General features: G+C 39.5%; 1 protein-coding gene across 2 annotated transcripts in view; it reads right to left on the bottom strand.

Moving 5' to 3' along the window:
- The window catches only part of TECPR1 (tectonin beta-propeller repeat containing 1), a 219312-nt gene that overhangs the window by 36502 nt on the left and 160366 nt on the right, over positions 1 to 22444 (bottom strand). For both annotated transcript variants that reach the window (XM_053694717.1, XM_053694716.1), the window contains 3 exons: positions 19008 to 19104; positions 14887 to 14966; positions 7062 to 7118 (listed from right to left, as the gene is read on the bottom strand). In XM_053694717.1, the coding sequence (XP_053550692.1) occupies positions 7062 to 7118; positions 14887 to 14966; positions 19008 to 19104 (234 nt within the window). The remainder of the gene's footprint in view (positions 1 to 7061; positions 7119 to 14886; positions 14967 to 19007; positions 19105 to 22444) is intronic.

The raw sequence follows: 22444 nt of genomic DNA on the forward strand, positions 1-22444 counted from the left end.
TGTCTGGAGCACTTTATGGCAGCAGTTTTACCAAATGTTATCCATTTGGAAGAGCACTAGAGGGCAGCACTATTTCCTGTCATATAGTGCTCCAGATGCTACCTAGGTATCTCTTCAACAAAGAATACCATGAGAACAAAGCTAATTTAATCATAAAAGTAAAATGGAAACGTTTTTAAAGTGTATTCTCTGTCTAAATCACAAATTGTTTGGGTTTCATATCCCTTTAATAACCATATATGCAATATAGTGTACAGCAAATTAGCAGGAAATGCCAGAAAACAGAAATCTCAAGTTACAAAATACATCTAGAAATGGTATTTAGCAGTTGCACTAAAAATGCTTCTAGTAAAAGTAATGACTGGCAGAGCATATCTGTATATGCCATATGCATCGTCATGTAAGTACTGCAGCTGCGCAGAGAGCCTACACTGGCACACATACATCAGTGATAATAATGACAAGATATACTCTAAACAAGCACGGGATGAAACTAGTCTATGATCTCTAACAGTAACAATGGTTACTAAAGCACTTTTGCTAATTAGTTAATATAATATAGGTACCTGTCCGTAAGGAAGGATTAGTTAGTGAGGATCAGACAGCAGGGGGGATGAGCGAGGGGGGGACGCAAGCGGGTGGTGGGCGGGAGCAGTGTGTCGCGGAACGTGCGGGGGGGGGGGGGGGCAGGACAGAGTGGGACCGCTGCACTATAGGAAAAAAAATGTTGAAAGGGGAGAGGGATCTAAGTGGATGGGGATTTTGGCCCATGTACAGGGCTTTAGGATTAGTACATCTATAAAACAAAAAACTTTATTTTCAAAACTGTGATGTATTCAAAGTAAAGATTAGCCTGAGAATAATATGTAGATGTATCTTTAATAATATTGTTTATAAATGAGACGCTATAGAGAGCAACCAATAACTGTGTACAATACAGCAGCGGATCCTGGATACTGATCATAATTTTCAGAATTAAATTACAGAAAAAGGAGACAAAATTAATCATTAAAAAGTATATTGCAAAGTTGTTTTAAAACACATTTTTAAAGGGACAGTCAAAATAAAACATTCATGTTACAAGTGCAGCATGCAATTTTAAACAACTATCCAATTTACTTCAATTTTTCTTCATTCTTTTGACATCCTTTGTTGAAGAGCATACCTAGGTAGGCTCAGAAGCAGCAATGCACTACTGGGAGCTAGTTGCTGATTGGTGGCTGCACATATATGCCTCTTGTCATTGGCTTACCATATGTATTCAGCTAGCTCCTAGTAGTGCACTACTGCTCCTTCAACAAAGGATACCAAGAGAATGAAGCAAATTTGAAAAAAAGAGCAATTTGAAGTTGAATAAAATTTCTTGCTCCAACGGAATAATAAAAAGGAAATTTATGCTTACCTGATAAATTAATTTCTTCTATGGTACGACGAGTCCACGGATTCATCCTTGTGGGATATTATCCTCCTGCTAACAGGAAGTGGCAAAGAGCACCACAGCAGAGCTCCCCACATAGCTCCTCCCTTAGCTCCACCCCCCAGTCATTCGACCGAAGGTACAGGAAGAAAAAGGAGAAACTACAAGGTGCAGAGGTGACTGAAGTTTAAAATAAAAAAATATAATCTTAAAACGACAGGGCGGGCCGTGGACTTGTTGTACCATAGAAGAAATTAATTTATCAGGTAAGCATAAATTTCCTTTTCTTCTATAAGGTACGATGAGTCCACGGATTCATCCTTTACTTGTGGGATACAATACCAAAGCTAAGCAAAGGACACGGATGAACGGGAGGGACAAGACAGATGGTTAAACAAAAGGCTCCACTGCTTGAAGAACTTTTCTCCCAAAAATAGCCTCCGAAGAAGCAAAAGTATCAAATTTGTAAAATTTGTAAAATGTATGAAGCGAAGACCAAGTCGCAGCCTTACAAATCTGTTTAACAGAAGCATTATTTTTAAAAGCCCATGTGGAAGCCACCGCTCTAGTAGAGTGAGCTGTAATCCTTTCAGAAGGCTGCTGTCCAGCAGTCTCGTATGCCAAACGGATGATGCTTTTAAGCCAAAAAGAAAGAGAGGTAGCCGTAGCTTTTTGACCTCTACGTTTTCTAGAATAGACAACAAACAAAGAAGATGTTTGACGGAAATCTTTGGTCGCTTGCAAGTAAAACTTCAAAGCACGAACCACGTCCAAGTTGGGCAAAAGACGCTCCTTCTTAGAGGAAGGATTAGGACACAGAGAAGGAACAACAATTTCCTGATTGATATTCCTATTAGAAATTACCTTAGGAAGGAATCCAGGTTTGGTACATAAAAACCACCTTATCGGCATGGAAAACAAGATAAGGCGAGTCGCATTGCAATGCAGATAGTTCAGAAACTCTTCAAGCCGAAGAGATAGCAACTAAAAACAGAACTTTCCAAGATAGAAGCTTAATATCTATGGAATGCATAGGTTCAAACGGAACCCCTTGAAGAACTTTAAGAACTAAATTCAAACTCCATGGCGGAGCAACAGGTTTAAACACAGGCTTGATTCTAACAAAAGCCTGACAGAACGACTGAACGTCTGGAACATCTGCCAGACGCTTGTGCAGTAGAATTGATAAGGAAGATATCTGTCCCTTTAAGGAACTAGCTGATAGCCCCTTCTCCAATCCTTCTTGGAGAAAGGACAAAATCCTAGGAATCCTGATCTTACTCCATGAGTAGCCTTTGGATTTGCACCAATAAAGATATTTACGCCATATCTTATGGTGACAGGCTTTCGAGCCTGAATCAAGGTATCTATGACCGACTCAGAGAAACCCCGCTTGGATAAGATCAAGCTTTCAATCTCCAAGCAGTAAGCCGCAGGGAAACTATATTTGGATGCTGGAACGGACCTTGAATCAGAAGGTCCTGTCTCAGTGGCAGAGTCCATGGTGGAAGAGATGACATGTCCACCAGGTCTGCATACCAAGTCCTGCGTGGCCATGCAGGTGCTATCAAAATCACCGAAGCTCTCTCCTGTTTGATTCTGGCAATCAAACGAGGAAGGAGAGGAAATGGTGGAAACACATAAGCCAGGTTGAACGACCAGGGTACTGCTAGAGCATCTATCAGTACTGCCTGAGGATCCCTTGACCTGGACCCGTAAAGAGGAAGTTTGGCGTTCTGACGCCATCAGATCCAATTCTGGTGTGCCCCATTGATGAATCAATTGTGCAAACACCTCCGGATGAAGTTCCCATTCCCCCGGATGAAATGTCTGACGACTTAGAAAATCCGCTTCCCAGTTCTCCACTCCTGGGATATAGATTGCTGATAGATGGCAAGAGTAAGTCTCTGCCCATCAAATTATTTTGGTAACCTCTATCATCGCTAGAGAACTTTTTGTTCCCCCCTGATGATTGATATATGCAACAGTCGTGATATTGTCCGACTGGAATCTTATGAATCTGGCCGAAGCCAGCTGAGGCCACGCCTGAAGCGCATTGAATATCGCTCTCAGTTCTAGAATATTTATCGGTAGGAGAGCCTCCTCCTGAGTCCACAAACCCTGTGCTTTCAGGGAATTCCAGACTGCACCCCAGCCCAATAGGCTGGCGTCCATCGTCACTATGACCCACGCTGGCCTGCGGAAACACATTCCCTTGGACAGATGATCCTGTGACAACCACCAAAGAAGAGAGTCTCTGGTCTCTTGATCCAGATTTATCTGAGGAGATAAATCTGCATAATCCCCATTCCACTGTTTGAGCATGCATAGTTGCAGTGGTCTGAGATGCAAGCGAGCAAACGGAACTATGTCCATTGCTGCTACCATTAAGTTGATTACCTCCATACACTGAGCCACTGACGGCCGAGGAATGGAATGAAAATTTATTTCCTGACCTCCGTCAGAAAAATCTTCATGTCCACCGAATCTATCAGAGTTCCCATGAATGGAACTTTTGTGAGAGGGATAAGTGAACTCTTTTTTACATTCACTTTCCACCTGTGAGATCTTAGAAAAGCCAACACAGTGTCCGTGTGAGACTTGGCTAGTTGGTAAGTCGACGCCTGAATTAAGAACGCCTCTCTTTTTGTCTGGTTTACAGACAATTGAGAAAGATGGAATCTCCCCCTTGGAGGATAATCTTTGAAATCTAGAAGATACCCCTGGGTTACGATTTCTAAAGCCCAGGAGTCCTGAACGTCTCTTGCCCAAGCAAAGAAAGAAAGTCTGCCCCCTACTAGATCCGGTCCCGGATCGGGGGCTACCCCTTCAAGCTGTCTTGGTGGCAGCAGCGGCTTCTTGGCCTGTTTACCCTTGTTCCAAGTCTGGTTAGGAGCAAAATTCCCCTCTTGCTTTGCAGCAGGGGAAGAGGTAGAGGGACCACGTTTAAAGTTTCGAAAGGAACGAAAATTATTTTGTTTGGTCCTCATCTTATTTTTCTTATACTGAGGAAGGGCATGGCCTTTCCCTCCAGTGATGTCTAAATGATCTCTTTCAGTTCAGCCCCGAATAGGGTCTTACCCTTTAAAGGGATGGCTAAAAGCTTAGCTTTTGATGACACATCAGCAGACCAGGACTTAAGCCATAACGCCCTACACGCTAAAATGGCAAAACCTGAATTCTTTGCGCTAATTTAGCCAGTTGAAAAGCGGCATCTGTAATGAAAGAATTAGCTAGCTTGAGAGCCCTAATTCTATCCAGAATATCATCTAATGGGGTCTCAACCTGAAGAGCCTCCTCTAGAGCCTCGAACCAAAAGGACGCTGCAGTAGATACAGGAACAATTCACGCTATATGTTGAAGAAGAAAACCCTGATAAACAAATATTTTCTTTAGGAGACCCTCTAATTATTTATCCATAGGATCTTTGAAAGCACAACTGTCCTCAATAGGTATAGTTGTACGCTTAGCCAGCCGTCTGCCACGAGTCCCGCATGGTGTCTTATATGGGAAACATTTTCTTCAAAGTAGGAGGGGGAGCGAACGGAATACCTGGTCTATCCCACTCCTTAGTAACAATGTCCAAGATCCTCTTAGGGACCGGAAAAACATCAGTGTAGGCAGGAACCTCTAGAAATCTGTCCATTTTACACAATTTCTCTGGAACTACAATAGGGTCACAATCATCCAGAGTCGCTAAAACCTCCCTGAGCAATAAGCGGAGGTGTTCTAGTTTAAATTTAAAAGCCGTCATATCTGAGTCTGTCTGAGGGAACATATTTCCTGAATCAGAAATCTCTCCCTCATCCAGCAAATCCCTCACCCCAACTCAGAACATTGTGAGGGTACATCGGATATGGCTAATAAAGCGTCAGAGGGCTCAGCATTTGTTCTCACACCAGACCTACTGCGCTTCCCCTGCAACCCAGGCAGCTTAGATAAAACCTCTGTGAGGGTAGTATTCATAACTGCGGCCATATCTTGCAGGGTGAAAGAATTAGACGCACTAGAAGTACTTGGCATCGCTTGTGTGGGCGTTAATGGTTGTGACACTTGGGAAGAATTAGATGGCATAACCTGATTCCCTTCTGACTGAGAATCATCCTGCGACATACTTTTAGTAGCTAAAATATGTTCTTTGCAATTTATTGACCTTTCAGTGCATGAGGGAAACATTGTGGAGGTTCCACAATGGCTTCTAAACATATTGAACATTGACTCTCTTCATTGTCAGACATGTTGAACAGGCTAGTAATGACTACAAACAAGCATAAAAACACTTTATTTAGCGAAAAAAATAACACTCTTAAAAAACGGTACTGCTTTAAGAGAAAAAAAGCATATACGTTCTGCAAAACTGCTTTAAAATGCACCAAATTTTTCAATTTTTTTGCAAGCAGACACAATATATGTAGTTAAGACTGCCCCACAAGGAAATTTAACATTTAACCCTTTAATGTGCAAACCGGATTGAAATTAGGCCTAAATCCGGAAAAAAACACCCCCAGCACCTTGCCACAGCCCTGCTGTGGCCCTACCTGCCCTCAGGGATAGTAAATATGGGGTTAAAGCTTCGATTTGGCCCAGAACATTCACCAGGGCCCTCAGGAGTTAGAGTTTGCTGAGTGAAATAACTGTGCATCTGAGGCGCGAAAATAGGCCCCGCCCATCTCACTCAATGTCTCTACAGCCTCAAAGAACCGCACCAGAGCGGTTTTAAACTAGCCATGTGGGTTCTGAGACCCAAAAAATAAGCCAAGTGTACCCTCAATAAAGTTGCCCAAACGTTATTGCCCACAAAACGTTAACAGCACTCCCAGTTTATAAAAAGTTTGCCCACAAACATTCACAACTCAGTGTCAACCATTTTTGTAAATAACCCCTTATGCAAGCTTAGTAATGCCCTTCTTATTAGCTCTTAGGATTACTGCTTACCCTTACCCTCATGGGGATACAGTCAGCCTTTCTGAAATACCACAGTCTCTCCAGAAAAAATGACTGAACATACCTCACTGCTGTATAGCATGAAAACGTTCCTCACACTGAAGTTTCTTGTACTCCTCAGTCTCTGTGGGAACAGCACTGTATCTTAGTTACAAATGCTAAGATCATCATCCTCCAGGCAGAAGTCTTCATCAATCTGCTGCCTGAGAGTAAATAGTATACACCGGTACCATTTAAAATAAAAAACTCTTGCTTGAAGAAATTAAAAACTAATATTTTATCACCTCTTTCACTTTACCCTTCCTAGTACTTAGAGTAGGCAAAGAGAATGACTGGGGGTGAAGCTAAGGGAGGAGCTATGTGGGCAGCTCTGCTGTGGTGCTCTTTGCCACTTCCTGTTAGCAGGAGGATAATATTCCACAAGTAAAGGATGAATCCGTGGACTTGTCATACCTTATAAAAGAAACATTTATTTTTTTAATATTTTATATTATAATCTCAAAGTGTTTAACATAGGTATTTGCCAGCAGTGTAAGATGTCTGTGGTGCCGTAGGGTTCTCTCTGCTCACCTGTTAGGTTTTATTATGGTTTTACCTTATGGAAATCTTACATGGAACAAAAACATCCATCTCAGAACACAAATGTGTTATATAATTATCCAACGTCTATTTCATTGTTTTCATTTAATGAGTCTCTTACCTCGCCCAACGCCTGCGCCTGACAAAATCCTTCATTGTTTTGTATCCATGATACGATCTGAAGGAAGAAAAATACATCATGTACTGTAGAACGTACTTGCAGCAAAATCCCCTGTATACCACACTGTGTATTGTGTTACACTCACCTCCCCTGTATACCACACTGTATATTGTGTTACACTCACCTCCCCTGTATATCACACTGTTTATTGTGTTACACTCACCTCCCCTGTATACCACACTGTTTATTGTGTTACACTCACCTCCCCTGTATACCACACTGTTTATTGTGTTACACTCACCTCCCCTGCATACCACACTGTGCATTGTGTTATACTCACCTCCCCTGTATACCACACTCTGTATAGTGTTACAATCACCTTCCCTGTATACTGCACTCTGTATTGTGTTATATTTGTTGACAAAGCTATTAGTTTATTTAATCACGCTTACGCCAATTTCAACAGACACTGTGTTCTGCTGTGACATTCAGGTTTATGAGGCAGAGCTGTGTTTAACCCCTGAATGTCTATTCCCTTCTATTCTCACCCTATATAGGTAACATACATATACTTAACTGCCTGTTGTCTATGCAGTGCTATGATGCTGTGCTCACTGTAGGACTAGAGAGCAGAGCACCAAGTATATATGTGTGCAATACTTTATTTTAATGTATTTTGTGCAACTTTTTTTTTAACCCTTACACTTAACATCAAATTTTAATGTTCGCTAAACATTCTAGCACAGTTTCGGCGTTTACTCAAGAGCAAATTTTAACTTTCAACTTGTGATATGAGCACAAGTTAGCGCGGTTTCGATATCCATTGGAAGTATTGGTTGCGCTCAAGCGAAGTCAGCCACGCTAACCTTTCTTTGGTTAACACGCTTTACCATGGTCTATGCTATGTAATATCAAGTCACATGCTAAAGTTGGTGCGGTCCAGCGATATCGCGTATAGCGACCTGCACTATCATTAGTGCGCCACTTGTAACCTGACTTTAAACAATGAATTTTGGAGTCAGAAGAGAAATGAGTTTGATGGGCTCAGATGGTAAGTTTTAGTGCAATAACCATATAAATCCCAAACTGTTCCTTCTTCTTTTTTTTTATTTTTTTTATAAATATTTTTATTGAGGTAATTGGATCAGGCATACAATATGTAAAGAAAATTACAATATAGTACCGTATATATAACATATTCCATAAGTGAATATAAGAAGAACAATATATAGTTAATATGCTTAACAAATTTAGTAAACAGTATTGAAACCTATTGCCTGTAGAATGCGCAACCTTCTAAACCAAAGTCAGGCCACTCATGGACCTCAAATGCACAAAGATAGGTATGAGTAGGAGAAGGTAAACTGAAATAAGGAGACCTCTCTTGGATCTCAATTGGGATACCTCAGGTTTTTATGGTTTTCTGGGGGGGGGGGGGGGATTTTTTAATATATATTAAACATAGACTTAAGTAGTAAAAGTCAACAAAAGTCAAATTCAATTAAATAGTCTAAAATAAACATTGATATGGGAACCATCAACAAGGTTATGTAAAACAAAATCAGATGGGCTAAGAGTAGGCTTAAATAGTAATTGTATACAGTGAGTACAGACGCCATGAGTTTATCCCATGCAACTATTTTTTATATAATTAACTCTACCCCATAAACATTTGGTAATATGGTCTCATGTGTATTAGATTTCAAGGGTTCTCTGTGTTGAGAGGTAGTTTTATGAGAGTAGGGTGGGTCAACAGGAGGATTTGTCAGCCATAAAAGCTATTGTCCTTTGGTAATAATATAAATATTGAGTGACAAAACTGTCTCGCCCACATGAGAGTTCAGCATGGAACCATAGAGCTAGAGGGAAGTACATAGGGTGTTCATATCTTCTTTGGAGGGATTAAACTAACAATGTGGATGGGGAGGAGCCAACTCTGAAGCTGATCGGTCGCACAGCCTAAAAGCTCCTGCTATTTTGAGATAAAATGTGAGTTTAAAGACCAACCCAGCTCAAAATATTGATAGACATTATTGCAAACTAAGCACTCCAGAAGACATACATAACAGATTTCTTGATAAACCGGGTGCGAGTGAGGAGATCTCTTAACCCTGATGTGTTTGTGTATAAGGACTGATACTTGCAGCAGCCATCTTGCGGCCTACGCAGTGATAGAGAGACAGAGGAAGGCTACCTACACATTATTTCTGTGTCCCGTAGCATAAGAGCCTGTCATAATACCTAAACATGGATACTCCGGAGACCGTTATGGAGGAGATATATAATTTTTTAGATGGCTGCTATAAGAGGCTTGCACAGTCGCTTGAGTTTGCGCCCCGGCAACCAAAATCTACAACACGGATTGATCAAGCTGCCTACACTTTTCCTGCTCTAACCACTATTGAGGTGGAGCCCCGGCCAGCGTCAACACTGGGTATAACAAGCGGGGATACCACTAATCAATCTGCAGACAAGTGCATGACTACTGTCAGCATTGGCACTACCTCCTGGGCGCTAAACTGCAGTGCTGCAGTGCGACACCCTGGGAACATGGTACTCATATCGAGGACAAGCTCCCAATCAGAAGCGGAGGCTCTTCATGCTCATCATCGCAATATCCCGGTATTAAGAAGGGAGAGCGCGGCTCCTGCGGCAGAATCTGAGATAAATGTCCCAGCAACTTTATCTTTTTGGCATGGGGCCCTGATCACAGCTTGGACAGATCGGCCCAGAGAAACAGCAGTCCAGCAGAACTCTCCCCTCAAGCGCTTGGACCGGTTCCTTCTGCAGACTGTAGAGCTAAGAAGGTTGCACAATTTTATCACTTCTACAGACATGGCGACCACTACCAAAGAGATCTCTAAAGTTGTACGCCTACCAGGTATGGTGCTGGATCTGAGCAACAGCAGCTCCGGCGTCAAGAAACAGGCCACATTTCCCCTAGCCTTGACAAGATTGGAAGTTCAGTCTAAAAGAGCTTTCCGCTCCCAAAAACAAGGCATAGGTTAAACATCCTGAAGTCCTTACCATGCCCGATGTTGTGTACAGGTCGCTAGTGTGCCGCTGATCATTTAATTCGGCACCTATGTGAACTTAACTTTACCTCTAAGGACACCCCTCTGGACGATTCCCGGCTTCATAGCTATCCAAAAATCTATACTTAAACATGAACTCAGACGCTCTAATTTCATTACAAGTTTACTTCTGCTTATGTTCGCTAGCAGGTTTCTTAGACATTGTAGGGGTGGAGGTTATTCACTGTTATCTGTTATAAGTTTGTCAGGTCATAGATCTAGTGCGCATATCAATATTAACGCCAACTATCCAGGCGCATTACCCGCATAGTGTCTTCCCCAGTAATTTGCTTTATTAAATTAGATGTATTCACTGTGGATATGTCTGTATTCCCCTCATGTTATTCTTATTATACTGAGCATCACTTTGTATGTACAAACGTTTTCTGCACTTGTGTAGCGCAACTAATGTTAAATTATGGAGCACATTATGTTTGATAGATTTAACTTAGATTAACCTCCTAACTAATTGGAGCTTGACAGATCTGCAAAGAGGTTAGCAGTTACATTTAATCTATCTTTAGGTTTGGCTGCTTAGTCCATAAGTATCTTACTAAGTGCTCTTCCGGTCTAACTCATGGTACAGTGGGCACATCTATAACTCACAGAGGGGTACATGGCCATACTGAGACACATAGTTTTAATTAATAATCTACCACACTGTCTCTGGTGCAGGCAGGTCCTGCATTGCTAGTATATGTAAGGTCTTTATCATACACCGCACTTCAATTAAGCTCCATAAGCTGTGTCAGCCCTGTGAATTTAGAACTTGAGGCTCCCTTGAGCCGGGTATAACACTAGCCCACTATATAATTGACATATAAGCTACTTACTACACATCAGTAACCACCACCCCCCCCCAACCATTGTCTTTAAAACTACATATTTTAGCATCAGTACAGTTCGAGCTCACTTCCGATACTATACTTGCCCTAAAAATTATTATACTCAGTTTGTGCTCGACTGTATGTTGGATCTTTATGTCTAATACTATAGGGCATAGGGCCCATGCCCTGTGGTAGACTTATTTTCTATTTGCCCATCCATGTAATCACGGTTTAGATGATCAGAGATTGTCTTACTTACATGTCTCCTGTCTGACAATCCTGCATATGCGACATGGCCTCTGAATTGATACTGATCCTTAGGGTGAACTAATTCTGTGATAGCCAAATTCTTAGGAGTTAACGTTCACTCTAGTTTTCATAATGCCCAGTACATGTATGGGAAACAAGCTTTTATTTTTACATGATAACTGTTCATATTATCTTATAACTCCAAATCCGGTTTGTCCTATCTAGCTTACAACTGCAAACTCCTACTGTAATGGGTCTCCCCCATCTTATCATGACGTGAATATTTATATTATATTACAGACCAGTCTGACAGGTATCAAATGTCTATATATTTCCTTAAATCTCCCTATATGCTGAGCTACTCCTTTGTTAATTCTTACTATTAACAATTATCCTCTAGCCATAGTTTTTGGTCTAAATTTTCATTCACATTCCAATGACCACCTCCTCCCCCCCCATCTTATAATGTACCTCCTAGGTAAGGAGGCCTAACTATGCGGTCTTTCTAACCAGTACCGCAACCTACCCCATTATGTGTAGCTTTTCACTCTACCATAAAATTGACTCTATTTCTACTACCTAGTCAAGCGAAACTGTTAAGCTTCACTTACAAATTGAGTTACAAGTTTTAAGTTTAGTATGTTCAATTTCACCACACTACTTATATATTACAAAAACTTGTTTTGCTGTGTTATAAAAAAAAAAAATAAGGAAGACACATGAAGACCATTCGCTATTTACATATTGTGAAATATATGCCATAACTATTGTTTATACTTGACTTACTTTGAGAATTTTGAATACATTTCATTGGCAAGTTTGTGTATTATAAACATTCCTACAGATCTAGCTTATGTATAATTTTACATCCCTGTATATTCTCATGTTTATATGGCTTCGTGATAATATGCATGTAACCTTATTGCTTTTTCTTTGTCTTCAATAAAAAGAATATTTAAAAAAAAAAAAAAAAAACTAACAATGTGGACATCTGAGTAAGAAGTTGCTTGAATCACCTTACAACAATAAACTAAACTGATCAAACAGGAGGCTATGGATAATGGTAGCATTCAGTGTATTATTTTAATTGTTATAACCCCTCACCATGGCGAACATTTCTTGGTGTTTGATACTTGTGGGAGGAGGATACACTGTCCATGTATTAGAGTCTGCTGTCCCCTAGGAGCCTAGTTTGTACAAGGGAGTGTGAGGCAGTCTGTATGTACATTGTACTCTGTGCATCACATAGCAAGAGAGCAGATTTCGGCGGCCCAAATGTCAGACCTAACAAGTAATATTTGAGTATCATATAAGAAGCAAGTGACATCAGAACAGGTTAACTAGAACATATACACCAAAAAGTAATACAGCAATTTTTGAACAGTTAATAAGCTCACTGTAACCAATAAACACAGTAATTTGCTGGTCTAGAGAGTGAAGTAGGACAATTGAATTAAACTGATCAACCAGCTATAGCTCTGCAGCAAGAGCAACTTGTATATAGTTGTATACAGTTTTCCTTTTGTGTATTTTTTGTTTTACCATAAACCAGAAGTTGTCCAAAAGTATAGTCCTGCATCAGCTAGAGGAACTCTTAAACGTTTATACTCCTCAGCAGTCTCAAGGATAAGTTTCACATGCAGGGCTTGAAAACTTCAGCTCCCTTTAACCTACCCCATGTCGGGTATCTTGTGGAAGACCTAGTTTGTTGTACAGTCCGGGGCATAAGGAGTGCAAGCTCCAAGTACCTATCGTTTGTAAGTGTCCCGCTGCTGCGTTGCCCAGGGTGTTTTGGGATGCTGAGATCTCTCCACCTTTCCCCTCTCCAGTTCCGGTGGCGACAATGGGTGATCTATGATGATGAGCCAGGCTATGGCAATTATATACCGCAGATGCAGGTCTAATCTGAGCCTGTACTTGCTCTACCGAAGCACATCTCAAGCGGGGCCCTCTCCGGGTCTCTAAGTCCTGCGGAAGGCTCACGGAGGTATAGCGTCTTGCTGCCGCATGACCCAGAGTCTCTTGAGCAGTCAGGGAGTCCTTGCCCATCTCACCTCCAGTTCCGGACCCAGCTGTGGACGGGCAATTAAGGGTTAGTAACTCAAAGTTGTCAGACAATATGGATATAGAGCGGTTCCGAGTCTGGTCCTCAGCTTCCTCCTTTTCTAGCACACGGTCAGGTCGGGCTTCAGTGGTTATTAAGTACTGTCGCTGGGTGCCTTTATTTCCACCGGAGCTAGTAGTTTCCACCTTCCACAGCCCGGAAGGTGTAGTCCTTTCTCTATATACACTCGGAGAGACCACTGTTACTGCCGGGCCCATGAAAAGTCTTCGTAGCTCAGCCTCCAGGCTCCTATAGTGTTCCTCTATGAGCTGCGTCACAGTCCTTTCCCATTTATCCAGGGCTTCCATTTTTTATTTATATTTTTCCCCCCCCCCTCCGTTGTTTTAGCTCTTTACCAACTAGTCCATTTCCTATACAGGCTTGCAGGTATATTAGGTATCTTGAAAGATGGTTCCCCTTGTTAAAGAAATTAGGCAGTCGAACACTGACTGCTATACCCCAGTTTACTGGGGGGGGGGGTGTTGAAGTCCTGTAGAAAGGCCGCCGCCTTGGAACTCAACGGGCCAGATCTGGGTCCTATAGATCATAAATTCTGCAAAGTTAGTCTAGTTCAGCACTGCTGTCCTTCATCTAGTCATAAATGATGTGAATGAGTGTAGATTTTGCAGATGTACTGCATTAATCGGCGGATTGAGCAGATCCCTTTAGGAGCAACAGATATTGCGACCTTTCATGGCCGCTGCCTAGCCACGCACCCCTGTTCCTTCTTCTTTAAAAACCCCAAAAATGTTATTTTGTGATTCAGGTAAAACATACAATTTTAAACATCTTTCCATTTGACTTCTCTTAGCAGTTTTCTTCGTTTTCTTGTTATCCTTTCTTGAATAGCAATAATGTAAGCTCAGGAGTGTGCACGTGCCTGCAGTACTATACGGGAGCAGTTTTGCAACAACGTTATACATTAGCAAGAGCACTAGATGACAGCCCTTTTTTCTGTCATGTAGTGCTTCAGGCATGTGCACGCTACCGACCTAGATATCTCTTTAACAAAGACTAACATAAGAAGAAAAGCAAGTTTGATAATAGAAATAAATTGGAAACTTTTTAAAAATTGTATTCTCTATCTGATGATGAAAGAAAAAATTGGGTTTTATGTCCCTTTAATTCAAAATAATAAAATAAACAAGAGAGGGTTGTTTTTAAGTTGGGTTTCACAGGTCTATGAGTAAAGCAATGCTTAGCCGAAACGCGTAAGACCTTGCCTCCTACCATATGGATTGATTTTACTGGGTTTTGGCGATTCTGTGACTAAACTGATTGGCCCTTTACCTCCGTGCCAGCCTGTCATGTTTTTGCTTTCTAGAACATACCTTTTTGGGCAGAAAAACTTTAACCACAAAGCTATATATAAATGGTGCCAGGGACACTATTACATTTGTATTCCCTGAAACCTACTTTCCTTCCTTTGACTTGCCCTGGGTAATATAAAATAATCACTATACTCCACATTCAGGGCATCTGGGACCTTTACTGTTTGGGGGTGCCTATAACTTTCCCAGAGCTCCTTTATAATCTTTTAATAATAGACATTATATTATTTTTGTACTTACGTTGGGAAGTCTGTTGCAAACTGCCACCCCTCCCTATCAGTTCCGCCAGTCACATGAAAGTCTACAAACCAATCAGAGACCTACAAAAAAACAATAAAGACAGCGCATGCGTATGATGATTTATTTTATATTTTCACAGCTCAATGCATAGACTGAAACAATTAATGTGTAACCCTGGCCTGGTCTACTAGTCTACTAATTAGTGTTCTTGGATTATGAAGATAAATAGATTTTATTTTCTCCACTAAATTCTCAAGATATATGTAACGTGCCTTTTTACTAATTGGTCTATAAGGGACCAATTCTATAGATTTTTTTCTCAAGTAAATAATTCTAAAGATACTGTTTCTTCATCTGTGTAACCTGTACAGCAATTATTATTATTTATATGTAGAGCGCCAACAGATTGCGCAGTGCTATAAATATAGGTATAATTTACAAAGGTATAATTTATATGAATCAAATGGGTAGAGTTGTAGAGCGCCTAACGTGACGGTGACCTACAGGACAGCAGGGCTTGTAGGCTTGTATGCTAGATGGGGTTCAAGAAGATGACAAAAGGAGAGGTTAGTATGAGTTGTATGGCAGTGTATAGAGCTGTATGCAGATAAGGATACATTGAGTTGGACTCACCAATACTGAACTGGGAAGCAACATACATCATTGTTTGAGTTTGTAACACACATTTCATTTAGATAATGAGATTTTACAATAGGCAAGGGAACCCAACAAATTTAAAGCAGTGGCGCCCCTGGGATACTAGCCACAGCCCAGCATAATGGCTGCCAATCCTTGTGGCCCCCCAACGGTGGCTTCCCACCCCCACCACTCTGCCCAAGCACTGAGGCAACTCCATCCAACCATGCCTGTAACACGGCCACTCTGTTCAGCCACGCCAAATCACACCCATGACGTGGCTGGCCACACCCAATCACATGCACAGACTTGCCCTCCCACCAAGGTCACACCCACAAATCCCCAAAACTTCTATTTTGACTTTACTGTCCCTTTAATGTGACTTATTTTAATGAAAATGTAATAACAAATGGTTTAGGACATAACATTTGTATTCATTGTGATGTCCATTTTCAAACAATCTGTCCCTCTTAATACACCATATAGTTTACTTTAAAGGGTCACTGTAAGTAAATATTTTCTATGCCTGTTACTAACTAACTACCCCAAATACGCTTTTTATCAATAGCATTTCATTAACATATCTCTACTGTATATCAGAAATCTTGTCTGCAAATTTAATTGTTTTCCAAACCCACTCTGTGGGTATCCTTTGCTCTGTACCAATCCGTTTACAATACCTAGGTTTCAAAATGGCGCTTTAAACACAAAGTTATTGGTTTAAGTATTTTGAACACACAGTGCTGAAAATAGTGGGCAGGATAACGTGACATCATCGGCGAATAAAAGATATAACTTTTAGAACGTTATGAAACTTCGTTTTGGAGAAAATATAGGTCAGTAGGTTTTAATTAATGTTTATTAACTTTAATATGTTAGTTGTTTAGCTTAAAAATTATAACAGAAAGTAATCCTTTAATCAGTAAAACTAGTGAGATTAGCAAATCTGCAGGGGGCGGCATTGCACAAGCAGTTCACAAGAACTGCTGGTGTAATGATAAATGCCGACCACGTATGCGGTCGGCATTTATCGATGTGCAGCGGACATGATACGCTACATCATATCATGTCCGTCCCGCACATTGATAAATAGACCTCATAGTCTCTAAATGTTATGTGTATTTAGAGTCTAAATAAATATTACCCTACCGCTGTTTATAGAATAAAGTGCATTTTCATAAACATTTTATAATCTAATGGTTAAATATAGATTTAACGGAAGATAAGAACCACAGGCCCAATACGTCTGGCCAAATATCCTATAAAGTGTAAGCTGAATTAGTGTGTGGGATAGCCTGATGCTTATCCCAAACATTCGTAAAGTTTCCCGCAGTGTTTGTCTTTACCCCCAATAATGTACGTTTATTCCATGAATCAACTACCTTTTAGCGTAACGCAGACTTCTGCAAATTACTATCATGACCCCGTGTTCCGGTGTTTCTCTTTTTCTTATAAATGCTCACAGTCTCAGCTTTATTAAGCCTCTTAATATACTTAAAGGTTTTTATAATATCACCCAGCACTGGTGATGGATTAGGGTCTAATAGCACTGGGGGTCTTAGTGGTTGGGGGTTTATAACTGGATCAGAAGTGGTTGGTATTGCAGTAGTATAGAGGTTACATCTGTGTTTACTGTTGTCTATATTACATATACTATTTTATTTTATCTGTCTTTATATTCTGTGCATCTCGTCCATATTTGTAGCGGATATTTCCACTTGCAGCTGTATACCTTGCTGTGCACACTGGTGTAAAACACAGAGACTAACTGAACCAGTTTACCAAGTCCATGTAATTGCCTCACTTCATTTCCTGCTCTAATCCAAGTTAACTATGTGTGCAACCGTCTCAAACAGTATACACTTTTATTTTAGTAAATGTCCGACCTATATAGCATGAACACAAGGTGTTAATTTAGTATTTATCTTAGAAGAAGAGAATGTTATTTACAGATCAAGTTGTTATTCTTCATAAATTACCTACTGCAGGAAAGTCTGAGTTTGTTGGGGGCTTTTTTTAACTGGGGCATTTTAGAAATACAATTGTTTAAAGTGTGTATATATATAAATATATATACACACAGTATATATACACTTCAAACAATCGTATTTCTAAAATGTATGACATTCTGTGCAATTCCTAATTTCATTAGATTATTTATTTTATTAGTTACCCTAGATAATTATGGGCCAGATTACAAGTGACGCGCTAAATATATTTTCAAGCATGCACTAACACCACTGGAAGTAAATATTTAAAGTGGGCAGGTGAGCACAGTTTCGATATTGCTTATTTGTGACCCTCGCTAACTTTAGCAAGCCCCTTGTGCGCTGTGTTTAACCACTGCAAAGAGGTTAACAAACACAGGTAAGTTTGCACTTCAGAGCTGCAAGCAAGCATATCCTTTTAAAACAGGATAGTGCTCTCCTATCTACAGAAGCTTTACAAAACGCAGACGACACCTAAGGTCCCAATACAACACTACTGACTCTAACTTACAATCCTATATTATAAAAGGCCAGGTATGTTTGTCCAATGCAGTCATGCGCAGTAGAGACTGCAGTGCGAGACAAACATACCAGGCCGTAAGGATCAGTGACCGCAGGCTGAGCACAAGACAATGCGCATGCGCAGTAGAGACTGCCTCTCTGCCGCAATCTCGCTTAAAGTAGCGAGATTGCGTTATTTCTGCATGTCCTACAAGTGGGGCAGTGCAAAAATATACTTGCAGAGTTACCAAAGCTCTTTGTCCCACTCTGCATCAGGCCCCGGTGGTGCTGATCGTTGGTGGCGTGGGAGGGTTAGGAGGGAGGCGGGTGGGTGGCCCATCACTGGAGGGGGGCGGGAGCGGGTGGGACCGCTACACTAAAAAAAGAAAAAAAATGTTCACAGCAGCAGGGAGGGGGGATGAGGGAGATGGGAACATACCTGGCCTTACACATTTTGGCCCCGTGTACACAGGCTTTAAGACTATAATAGCATATCATGGGCCAGAGTACAAGTGGAGTGGTATTTAACGCTCCCGCATGCGTGCTTACTCCGTTAGTCGTTATCTACTAATGCGTTAAAGGACCATTAAATCAAGTAGAATAGCATAATCAACAAATGCATGATTAAAATACAATGCAATATCACTTAATCTGAATTTCAAATGAGTTTCAAATGAGTAGTAGATTTGTTTCTGACAAATTTCAAAGTTAGTTCAATTTTCTTTCCCCTAAATCATGTGACAGCCATCAGCCAATTACAAAATGCATATACTGTACGTTTAAACACTGTGAATTCTTGCACATGCTCAGTAGGAGGTGGTGTCTCAGTTACTGTGCATATTCAAAGAATGTGCACATTTAGATAATGGAAGTGAATTAGGCATTTGTTTATAATTAAATACTCTATCTGAATCATGAAAGTTCATTTTTTACTTTAATATTCCTTTAAAAAGGAAAATGTAACATTTTTTCTGTAGTATAAACAAGCTAACTTACCCATGACCAATGAGGAGAGGGTGGTTTTGTATTTGCTTTTGTACATTCCTGTAATCCGGATGCATCGCTCCACATGTATCTGTCTGTCAGAAGTCCGCTAGAGTCAAAACACTACTATTATTAAACAGATTTGATCAAATCTAGGAAAGTTTAATGTGACAACAAAATAAAATGTGCAAGCTGGTAAATTCGTATATAAGATATACATCCATGGGGTATTTTATTGATCTACATTAGATATATATACATATAGGACCAGATTACAAGTAGAGCACAAACGTTTGCACGCAAATGATAAGGGGTTTATCGTCAAGCTTACCGCTGGTATTACGAGTTGAAAGTAAATGTGACCGCTTGAGCGCAATTACGATTTATGCTAAAATTATTATTGTGTCCTCTGGTTAACAAGAAAGTCTCACAAACACATCAAAAATACATTACAACGTACAGTTACACTCATGATATTAAAAAAAAATATTGAACACAAAAAAGTTATAAGGGCTCAAGCATATGAGGTCTCAGGTGTTAGAAAAAAAGGCAAAGGGCTTTAACATCTCTAAATATGTACAGTATATGTACTGTATGTGTAAATATGTATTTATGTGTATAAATGTGTATAAATGTATTTACAGACATATATACACATATAAACACATAAATAAATATGTACAGTATATGTACTGTATGTGTAAATATGTATTTATGTGTATAAATGTGTATAAATGTATTTACAGACATATATACACATATAAACACATAAATAAATATGTACAGTATATGTACTGTATGTGTAAATATGTATTTATGTGTATAAATGTGTATAAATATATTTACAGACATATATACACATATAAACACATAAATAAATATGTATATGTACTGTATGTGTAAATATGTATTTATGTGTATAAATGTATTTACAGACATATTATATACACATATAAACACATAAATAAATATGCACAGTATATGTACTGTATGTGTAAATATGTATTTATGTGTATAAATGTGTATAAATATATTTACAGACATATATACACATAAATAAATATGTACAGTATATGTACTGTATGTGTAAATATGTATTTATGTGTATAAATGTATTTACAGACATATATACACATATAAACACATAAATAAATATGTACAGTATATGTACTGTATGTCTAAATATGTATTTATGTGTATAAATGTGTATAAATGTATTTACAGACATATATACACATATAAACACATAAATAAATATGTATATGTACTGTATGTGTAAATATGTATTTATGTGTATAAATGTATTTACAGACATATTATATACACATATAAACACATAAATAAATATGTATACATATATAGACATATATATATAAGTGCATTGGAGCCATTTGCTATCAAGTAGACGAAAACATGAATAATCATATTTATGCAATATTCATTTTTAATAAAGGTTTTAACTACGTATTTACTGTAAATATTTCACACTCTAATGTTCTGCACATAGCAGAATGTGTTCTATGTATTTATAAATAGATATTCCTATATATATCTGTATAAATAAAACCATCAGATATAGGTAGAAATATTTATTTATGAATAAATATTCTCCTATGTGAAGAACATTGGAATGTGAAATATTAATATTTTCATATCGGGTTAGCGCACTTAAGAATATGCTATCAGGTTTGCGTGCGAATAGGGTGTTTTTTTCTAAACTTTTTTGCTCCACATGACTTCCATGGGGGAATACGTGAATGCATACACAATATTCAGCTTTTTTTGCTCGTTGGGTTAGCGTGTGAGCCAAAACATTTTTATTTAAACTCATAATACGAGTGAAACCAGGCGTTGCCTACTTCTAGTGCAGTTAATGCTCGAGCGGGAGTATTAATTAGCACTCCACTTGTAATCTGGCCCATAATGTTTTACCTTTTTTTTATTTTTTTTATTTCTGGCTAGATTACAAGTGGAGCGCTAGTAGTAAGACTTATGCGCTCGTCGGATGCGCTGGTATTACGAAATTATTAAATTACAAAGTTAACGCTCCAGTGCTAGCCTGACAAGCACAAAAAGCCGAACTTACACTATTGTGCGGGCCGTAAACTATTCCCCCATAAAAGTTAATGGAGAAAAAAAAGTGGAAAAAAACCCTAAAACCCTACTCACGCGCAAAACTGATCACCATAAGCCCCTACTGTAACAACCCCATAACGAGACAAGTGAGTAGTGTAACCCTGCGCTGGGAAAGGTAATTAGTAAACCAAGGAAAACAGGAGAAACCCTTATCTCCAAATAACTACCAGAAAAAATAATTTAAACAGCCTCTTCCTCAAAAGAGAGAAAAGGGGCTTTTAAATACCTTGGCGCTGCAGATTGCGGCTAAAACTAATAATAAAGAAATATGCTCTGTTATAAGTCAAGGTGCACAAAGTAAAAACTTGGCCTCAGATTGGATAACAATATAAAAAAATATATTTATTTGATACAATGTTTAAAAGCTGATCAGCGGGGAAATGGATTAAAAAATGTAACAAATATTTGCAATATATATTTGCACAAGAAATTACAGTACAAGGGGTCGATCCGATATAAATCGTCGCCCGCAAAAGCCGGCAACGCCAATATTTGCGCGGGTTTGGTATCACATATACGGCGTAACCTAGAAGTTACGCCCGTATATTTCTGCCGTCGCCCACAGTTTTTTGGGCCATAGGCAGGTATACCAAACCCGCGCAGTTTGGTATCCAATATGCAGCGTAAGGACTTACGTGGCGAAAATGGAGAAAACTTACTCCATTTTCACCTCGCCACAAAAAGCAGCCGTAAGAAGCCTTACGCTGACTATTGGAGCCCCGTAACTCCCTAAACTAACTAGAAAATAAACCTAATACCTAACGCATGCGCAATGTCTATCTCCCTGTCAACCGCGATCCCCCCCCCCCGAAATCCCTAATAAAGTTATTACCCCCTAAACCGCCGCTCCCGGACCCCGCCGCCATCTACATAAACTAACCCCCTACTGTGAGCCTCTAAAACCGCCGCCATCTACCTTATCTATCCCCTAATCTGACCCCTTACACCGCCGCCACCTATATAAAAATTATTAACCCCTAATCTAATCCCCCTATACCGCCGCCAGCTATATTAATATTATTAACCCCTAATGTAAGCCCCTTACACCGCCGCCATCTCTATTAAAATGATTAACCCCTAATTTAATCTACCTACCCCGCCGCCAGCTATATTATCTATATTAACCCTAAGTATATTATAGTTAATATAGTTATTACATTATATATATTAACTATATTAACCCTAATTATATTAGGGTTAATATAGTTAATATAGTTACTATAGTATTTATATTAACTATATTAACTCTATCTAACCCTAACACCCCTAACTAAATTCTTATTAAATTAATCTAATTCATTTATAAACTAAAA

Source organism: Bombina bombina, chromosome 11 (assembly GCF_027579735.1).
Source record: "Bombina bombina isolate aBomBom1 chromosome 11, aBomBom1.pri, whole genome shotgun sequence".
Taxonomy (NCBI): Eukaryota; Metazoa; Chordata; class Amphibia; order Anura; family Bombinatoridae; genus Bombina; species Bombina bombina.